General features: G+C 41.0%; 1 protein-coding gene across 9 annotated transcripts in view; it reads left to right on the top strand.

Moving 5' to 3' along the window:
* USP46 (ubiquitin specific peptidase 46) overlaps window positions 1–8955 on the top strand; it is a 172885-nt gene that overhangs the window by 100211 nt on the left and 63719 nt on the right. For 2 of the 9 annotated variants that reach the window (XM_055588550.1, XM_055588548.1), the window contains exon 2: window positions 636–752. The exons of 5 other annotated variants lie outside the window; for them this stretch is intronic. In XM_055588550.1, the coding sequence (XP_055444525.1) occupies window positions 738–752 (15 nt within the window). In that variant the 5' untranslated portion in view covers window positions 636–737. Of the gene's footprint in view, window positions 1–32; window positions 218–635; window positions 753–8955 lie in introns of those variants that run through there. 2 more of the 9 variants (XM_055588547.1, XM_055588546.1) reach the window with 2 other exon arrangements.

Below are 8955 nucleotides of genomic sequence, written 5' to 3'. Positions count from 1 at the left end.
TGGCACACCTGAGCAGAATGTCACAACCTGTTTCCAACAAAACAGCCAGAGAGGCAAGCTTCAGGGCAGACATGAGAGGAGTGGGCTGTGGAGAGTTGACACCTCATGTGAAGTCCTTAAAAAGGCACCGAACTTAGGATCATCACCCAAGTGAGATGAGGAATCAATAATTCACAACTCGGGAGTTGTACATTCTGATATGGACCCTGTGCCTAGAGTAAGGGATATGAAGAGTTTGGGCTGTAAAGTCAGGCTTCCTGGATTCAGGGTTCGAACATATACTAGCTTTTTGTCCCGGAACCAGTTGCTCTCTCTCCTACTTTCCTTATCTACAAGAAGGGGATGATAATGGTTCCTACCTCATGGGACTGTTGTATTAAAGGAGTTACTGAGCCTACCATGTAGCAAGTACTTACTGAGTATCAGGTGTTGATGATCAGGTTCATCTTTCTCATTATTATGTCACCTTCAGTTGTTTAAAGGACAATGTCTTCTTGGACCTGATGTAAGCAGCTGCTAAGATAAATGCTAAGATAAATGTTTATGCAGACCAAGCCCATACAGGGAGACTGGGGTGGGAGTCCTTAACCCCGCCCCCTTCTAAAAGGCTGCTCTGGTGCCCTGGTCCCTCCCAGTCTTGCTTCCCACAGAGGAGGCTCGGTGATGAGGAGACTGCTGTCTTCACTTGTTCAGACATACAGTTTCATTGGACCTCCCTTTAGATTCTTCACTCAGTGATGAATTGTTTCCAGGTAGGTCTTCTGTGGGTCTCTCCTCACACTTCTTTTCTCTCTGGGGGGCTCCTTCCCAGTCCCAACTCCATTTGATCCCAAATGGAGCTGTAGTAAGAAGAAGTGACAGTTGCGTCTTTTTTTTTTTTTTTTTTTAAAAGCAGGTCATCTGGCATATTTTAAACAGGCTGATGTGTGTCACAGAAACAGTGATAGAAGATACATCCTTCTAGGTAAGGCTTGTGCAAACCAGGACCTAGTACTGAGTCTGGATTTGTTTCATCCAGCAGACAAGAAAGGACCCAGCAGAGCAGGAAAAACCTTGTTGCAAATCCTTGTGTGATTGAGAAATAAACACCTTCTCTTTCCCCCACACTTCTTGTGCCAGTTTTAGATATAGGGGTCGTGGAAAATCCTCCCATCCCTCTACTTGTCTTCTACCCCCGAGGTTTTATTGTCCATTGGCAGTTTAATGTGAGTTCCCGTTTGTCTTAATTTCACTTCATGTGAATTCCTGCCATAGTGATTCTTGATCAGCTTGCTGAGGGCTTGTCACCTTAGCTACACAGCGTGTCTGGTTCAGAGATAGTAAAGCTTGTTTGGCTGGTATGTTGTAATTTTTTAAATGTATTAGCTGCTACCAAGCATGAGGAAATGTCCCTTGTTGATAGTCTTCTGATTTTGGCCAGGCTAATGGATTTAAGTTCTGTAAGTGAAAGGTTTTTTGGGGGTAGATTTTCTGTTTGAAAAGCCTGAGGAATTTTCTAAAGAGCCTGAAAAGCCTGAGGAATTTTCTAAAGAGGAAGCATTTGTTAGTAGAAACCAAATGTGCCCTCTAGAAATGTGACTTGTACGGATGCAGATTGGCCTAAATCATCAAATCTTAATTTCATTTGTGAATAGTGCTGTAAAATATTCCATGAAAGAAATGCCATGTGTCAAATAGATCACGTTTTGTTCCTGGAAATGGCCATCTGTTGAGGATCTCTGTGTTAGTGTTGGCACATATTATGTGCAGGTATGTAATTGAGTGAGGTGAGTCGCTGTCCCCAAGGAACTCAGTGGTTTCTTGTGGGCATAACATTGGTGAAGATGAAACTATCTCAATACAGTGTGGTATCCACATGGATAAAGATTGAGCAAAATCTCAGAAGCAGTACAGTAAACTGATGATCACAGCAGGATGTTTCTTTAATTTGCATTTGATTCAAGTTTGATTCTTTTATTTTCTATGATTGTAGTCAGAAGAGCTTAGAACTGAAATCTATGCTATTGGGTGTCTCTCCAGCTAAGCTTGAGTCTAATGGTGCCATTGAACAAATTGTTATGTTTCTTGGGACTATACTTTCTTTCTCAACTTGTAGAACTAATGTGTATGTATATTTGGTTGTCAGAAACTTCCTTAGTGAGTAGTAGTTCTTAGACTCTTTCCTTGAGTACTTAACTACTTTGTTTGAAACTGTGTTGAATTTACCAGATATTACCATTTCAGCATCCATTGAACAACCCCAGGATGCTATTGGGCATCACTGTGAGTGCCAGATTTCAATTCTTTTAAATAGAAGTCACCTCAATATGAAGGGAAAATAAAATTACTAGAAATTTGTAATAAAGCTGGAGGACATTTATAGAGATCATTTTATATTGGAAAGTCAATTACTTATTTGAGGCAGGCATTTTTAGAAGTTGAAAACATTTTTTAAAAATTATTTAAAAATATGTAAAACTCAAAATTTGAGAGAAGAGATGACTGTGTCTCTTCCTCTGTTACTCCTTCCCATTGCAAAGATAATCGGAGACTCTGAGTTAATGAATCAGCTAGGAGAGGTTAAGGTCATGTTGTGAGCATCTACACTGATAATCGTCAGATTTAGAAATTGCAGCCTGAAGTGGGCTGGGTTAATGTTTAAAAAAACATTCTGTTTTTCTGGCCTCTTAGGTCTAACATGAAGGAGTTTGTGTTGGGTCAGGACCTGACAATTAGGTCTACAGATTCTTCTCTGTTTCTCTTGGAATCATACGGGAAAACAAAGCTGAAAGCCAGTATTTTGTTAGAATTAAATCTTCCCTGGTGGCTCAGACTGTAAAGCGTCTGCCTATAATGCGGGAGACCCAGGTTCAATCCCTGGGTCGGGAAGCCCTCCTGGAGGGCAACCCACTCCAGTATTTTGCCTGGAAAATCCCATGGATGGAGGAGCCTCGTACACTACAGTCCATGGGGTCGTAAAGAGTCGAACAGGACTGAGTGACTTCACTGTCACTGAAGATTGTGATACCCGCTTCTGGATATCAGCTTTGTGTGTTCCAGTTCACCCAAACAATAAAACGTAGTTATTTTTCAGTAATGTGGAATTTTGGTGTGTTTGGGTAGTAACTGAAAGTTTTTATTCTCTTGAGCAATTAAGAGAAAACTCCCTAAATTTCTCTAAACAAGAGAGTTCACATGTCTTTTTTCACCCTACACTGGGCCTAGTCTATCTAGTTAGTTTTAATGAGTTGAAGTTTTATGATGGTATTGAATTCTTTGGTATCATCAGAAAGGTATCTCTCGGTGGTTTTATCTCTGGCCTACCCACGGAGCCAGCCCAAAGCAAACCAACTGGGAGAGTTGTAGAAGTTAACTTTGAGTCTAGTTAACTTTTCTGGCCTAAATATTTTAATGCAGTTTCTTATAATAAACCATCATTTGTGGTAAAACCCAATGCTCATTTAAGGGTTTGAAAGGCCTTACTGATCTTTTCAAAGAAGAGGCCACCCAAAAAATGAACCAGGAAAAAAGTGTCTTCAGGCAAATAATTTCTGTTGTCAGCACTAGAGGCTGTTTGGAATGTTTCTGTTCTGGGATTGCGGCTTAGAATTTTGGGGGTGTCACAAGTCCTCTATATGGAATTTTGCCACAATTCTGAGAATGATTTTTTGCCATGGATAGTTTGAAGAGGGAGAGGGGAACGCTATTGGTTGTTTCAGCTTTCCATTCAGAGGTCCAACTTTCCTTCTCCCCATCAAGTTCTGATTCTGCTCTCAGAACCTTCAAATGCTTTCAGGTAGCTCAGACATGGGACTGTCTTTCTGCTGCTGCTGCTGCTAAGTCGCTTCAGTCGTGTCCGACTCTGTGCGATCCCATAGACGGCAGCCCACCAGGCTCCCCCGTCCCTGGGATTCTCCAGGCAGCAACACTGGAGTGGCTTGCCATTTCCTTCTCCAATGCATGAAAGTGAAAAGTGAAAGGGAAGTCGCTCAGTCATGCCTGACTCTTAGCGACCCCATGGACTGCAGCCTACCAGGCTCCTCCGTCCATGGGATTTTCCAGGCAAGAGTACTGGAGTGGGGTGCCATTGCCTTCTCCGAAATTTCAGGCATGCAGAAAAATATCGAAACTAATAGAGTGGCCACTCAGTGTCTACACCCTGTGAAGAAATAAAATATTACAAATATGAGTGAGCATTTCCCCATCCCCTTTCTACCAGACAGTGACCGCTGTTCTGAATTTATCATGTGTTTATCATGTGTTTCTACACCTTTCCTAGATATGTAGGTATTCATACACTACATATTGTATTGCTTCCTCATGTTTTAAACATGCTCTTGTAATACTGAACAACTTCAAAGTTGCTTTTAAGTTATGATTTTGAGGTTTATTGATGCAAGCATGTAATCTAGGTTGTCTAGGTTGTTTTTAACTACTGTATAATATTCCATCACACAGATGGGTTATATTTATTCATTTTTTTGTTAGTTTTAGAATTTTGTCTGTGTGCCATGACGGTTTGGAACTTGTCTCCCTCTGCGTCTTTTCAGTTTTTCTCTGTGGTGTACCTACCTAGAAGGGAAATTGTGGGTCAGAGGAAGTGGGCATCTTTGACTCTAATATATGACCTGATTTCTCTTCAAAGCAGTTGTACCAATTTACATTCCAGCTGGCAGGTTTGGGAGTTTCAGTTGCTTCATGTGCTTGCAGACACTCAAAATTGTTAGACTTAAAGTTTTGCCAATCTAATGGGTGTGAAATGATATTATCGTGGTTTAAAATGTGCAATTTCTAATTTTCTAATGAGGCCAAACATCTTTTCATGTGTTTGTGTGCTGTTTTTTTTTTTAATTTTATTTTCAAAAATTGCTGGTTGAAATATAGTTGATTTACAATGTTGTGTTAGTTTCAGTTATACATATGTGTGTACACACACACACACACACACACACACGCATTATTAGGAATTCCCAGATGGCTCAGTGGTAAAGTATCCACTGCCGGTGCACGAGACGCAGGAGATGCAGGTTCAGTCTCTGGGTGGGGAAGATCTCCTGGAGGAGGAAATGGCAATCCACTCCAGTATTTTTGCCAGGAAAATTCCATAGACAGAGGAGCCCGGCAGGCTACAGTCCATGGGGTTACAAAGAGTCAGACAGGACTGAGTAACTGAGCACGCACTCGGCACGCGTGCAGGCGCGCACACACACACACACATACATACATACATATATTGTTTTCTATTTTCCATTTTAGGTTATTATAAGATATTGAGTATAGTTCCCTGTGCTGTGTGTAGTAGGTTCTTGTTGGTGATCTGTTTTATATACAATAGTGGGTATATGTTAATCCCAAACTCTTAATTTACCCTCCCCCCAACATGCACACACACTGTGCTGTGGGTTTGTTTGTTTCTTTTTTTTTTTTTGGCTGCATATGTGGGATCTTAGTTTCTTCACCAGGGTATGAACCCAGACTTCTGATTGTGGAAGTGCCGAGTCCTAACCCCTGGATCTCCAGGGAATTCCCTGTACTGGATTGTTTTTAACCCCAGGGGCTCCAGAGTGGTTTTCCAGGGCATGAAAGTCAGACTGTGGTATTGGTTTTGTTTGCACATGGGGAAATAGAAAATGAAGGGGAACATAGGGGAGGCTGAAGGAAAAGTCAAGAAAGCTAAGGATGGAATGGAAGATACTCAGATCAAGGAGATGTTAACAAGATGTGGAAAACTTGTAGCAAAAGGACTATAGACTAGAATGAAGATGGTCCTAAGAGGAGAAATTTGGCATCTCTTACTCTGCTAACCATTTCTGTTTAATTGAACCTGGCTCTGGTGTCGGGGCCAGCAGCAAGGCTGGACCTGTGGAGCTTTCCTGTTTACCCAGTTGCTTTTTGAAGTTCTTTTATTTAGAAAAGCAGTATGAAGTTACGTTCTTCCTGAAATACATTTCTTTGTCCTTCAGGGTTAGATACACTGTGCGGGAAACCAGTTTTCATCAGGATCTGCTTGCATATACTTATGGAATTATGATCTCGAGCATTTAGGAAACATCCGCTGCACCTTAATTTTCAGAGTATGAAGCATGTCACCTTATGGTGACGTACCAGACACATATGTTTTTAAAAATTTGAGTGATAGTAGCTTAAAAAAATACACGAGTGGTTCTTCAGTGTACAGTTGCACCCATGGGTGCATTCTTTTATTAAAAATTCAGCCTCTGGGTTTCTGCCCTCAGAGATTTTGATTAAGTAGGTCCAAGGCAGGAAACCTGAAACCTGCATTTTAATAAATACTCCCTCTCCTTCTCACTCCCTCTTCCTTGTGTTGCAGGTGAACTGAGGATCACAGTTTGAGAAATGTTGCTTTCCTTGGGTAATACTTACCTTTGGCTCCTGAAAAAATATATATAGCTTGTAGAAACTATCTGCCACGTGAAAGTTTTTTTTGTAATCTATATAAAATTATTTAAGGAAGTAATTTAACTTCAGGAGCTATATATAGATCATTGCCATTCTATAGATGTATTTCCTGATATCGAACAGCTAGAGTTGTATTGCTTCATGTTCTTAGCACAGGGATTCCCTACCCTGACTATATATTACATCCCCTGTGAAACATTTGAAAGAATTTTAAAGAAATTAAATCACAAAACATTAGCACCCAAAAATGTATGGGGAAAAAAATGTAATTTAATATATATTAGATACCCAAATTCTAACCTTCAGATTTAGCAGACTTAAACTTTAATTGTATTTGGTTAAGATCTTTTTTCAGACCTACTAAGTACCTTAAAAAAAACCACTAACCACCGCTTTCTCTTTCCTCTCCCCTCCTCCTAGAACTAGCCATTTTCCTGAAGATGGTGTGTGTTTGCCATGCATGTCTTTATGTTTCATATTTATGAATCCATATATGAGCATGTATAAAATTATGTAGCCTTTTGGAACTATCTTTTTCCACAGGAGACACAGGAGATGTGGGTTTGATCCCTGGGTTGGAAAAATCCACTGTGGTAGGAAATGGCAACCCACTCCAGTATTCTTGCCTGGAAAATTCCACAGACAGAGGAACCTGGAAGGCTACAGTCCATGGGGTCTCAAAGAGTTGGACACGACTGAGCACACATACATCTATTTTCTGTTTGTTTATTCATCCTGAGGGCTCTTTAACAGTATTCTTTCTTTAACCATGGTTTACTTGTTCATTCCCTTATCTAGGGACAGTTGAATAGTTTCCCAGATTTCTGTCTGGAAGCATTGCTGCAGTGAGTGTTCTTGTTCCTGTCTTCTTTGCACACATGCTTCCATTTCTCCAGGATATAGTCCTGGAAGTGGAAATGCTGCTCTTAGGATACGCTTGCCTGCAGCTTTCCTAGATACTGTCAACTTATCCTCCAAGGTAGGGGCATAAATTGGAGCTTTTCTGATAAGCAGCATCTAGGGTTTCAGTCTCAGTTTCTGACTGTATAGAGATGTAGATGGGTCTGGGATGGGGTTTAGGCATCTGCTTTTTTTTTTTTTTGTTAAGTGCCAGCTTTGATTATGGTGAGCACCCAAGGTTGAAAAACCGCTATGTTAGACTGGCAACCCATGAGGGCAGGACCTGTGTTTATGTTATTCACCGTGGATTTCCCAGCATTCAGCACAGTGTAGTAGATGCACAAAAAATAACTATTGGATAAATGAATGAAGAGAATGGAAGGACTGCCTTGCAGTGCTCTTCAGATGGTCTTGTCCCCAGAAATTACCTGGGGAGCTTGTTTAAAATGCAGATTCTGATCCAGTATGTCAGGAGCAGGCTGACATTTTGCCTTTCTGGGGCCCTCTCTCGTGACCAGATGCTCTTGGTTTGGGGAGCACACTTAAGACCCTAGGAAGAAAAGGAAAACAATTTTTTTTTTCCCCATACAACTCTAAAGTGGAGCAGTTTGGGTTTGAAATCCTGCTTGGTAAATCTCAGAGCCTGTTTCCCCATCTCTTTACAACACAAAAAGACATGATGAAAAACCCTCCTCACAGCCTTTTTTTTTTGAGAATCAAAGGATGTCTCGCTTATGGAAGCATTTTGAACTATGATGCCCTCACACATATTACTTTTCATAATTCTCTTTTAGTGAATTGAACATTTTCTTTAGTTTGATCAAAGCACAGAGCTGTTGACATTGCAGGAGCCAGTGGGATCCTTTAACTCTGACCTGCCATCTACATTTAGTGGGCATGTGGGGAACAATAGGATTGGACAAGGAGGTTGGGCAAGAGCAGAGGCAACATTCACCAGACGGCGCGGTTCTGACTGCGGCTGCTGGGGAAGTGGGGTTCCTTCTCACTGTTTCTGGGGCGACAAGGGCTAGAGAGAGGTCACAGGTCTCTCCCAGTTGGCTCTCCAGTTTGTTCGCCAGGTCAGATACATAGAGAGGGCACGCTCAAAATAATTATCTGGTATTAATTGATCTACTATACGTGTAATCAGAACTATTCAGGGTCAAACCTTGATAGGTTTCAAGTTGCTTTGGTAACAGGGGTCCTGCCTCGTGCATCTGAGAGAGGTTGGGTGGTGTGGACAGTGAAGGGCAGATGGAAATGAAATAAATACAAATAAAGCGACATTCAGAACCCGTGTGTATTGTGTGCTGGAGTATTCCTGAGTTTCTCTTCCCCTAGATAAAGACGGTGGGTTGGATCCACTTCCTGAGACCCGTGATTCTCAAATGTCAGTTTGTTTTCCTTCATGGTTTTCATTATATCTGTGAACCACCTGAACTTATTTATTTAGCAGTTGTCCTTAAATTTGTTCAGCTTCTTTTAATTCAGTCTCATTCTGTGCTAAGACATCTGTGAAGTAATGGGTTTGATGAGCTAGTTATATGCTTTTTAAATACATATCAAGTATAATTGCTAACGTTAAAAAAATGTTCATATTCGTGCCACCTAAGATTATTTCTCTTTCTTTGGGCATTCATGGTCTGTGGTTTGGGA

This window comes from Bubalus kerabau, chromosome 7 (assembly GCF_029407905.1).
Source record: "Bubalus kerabau isolate K-KA32 ecotype Philippines breed swamp buffalo chromosome 7, PCC_UOA_SB_1v2, whole genome shotgun sequence".
In the NCBI taxonomy this organism is placed as follows: domain Eukaryota; kingdom Metazoa; phylum Chordata; class Mammalia; order Artiodactyla; family Bovidae; genus Bubalus; species Bubalus kerabau.
The sequence above is the reverse complement of the archived record's forward strand: the minus strand, read 5'-3'. Positions and strand labels throughout refer to the sequence as shown.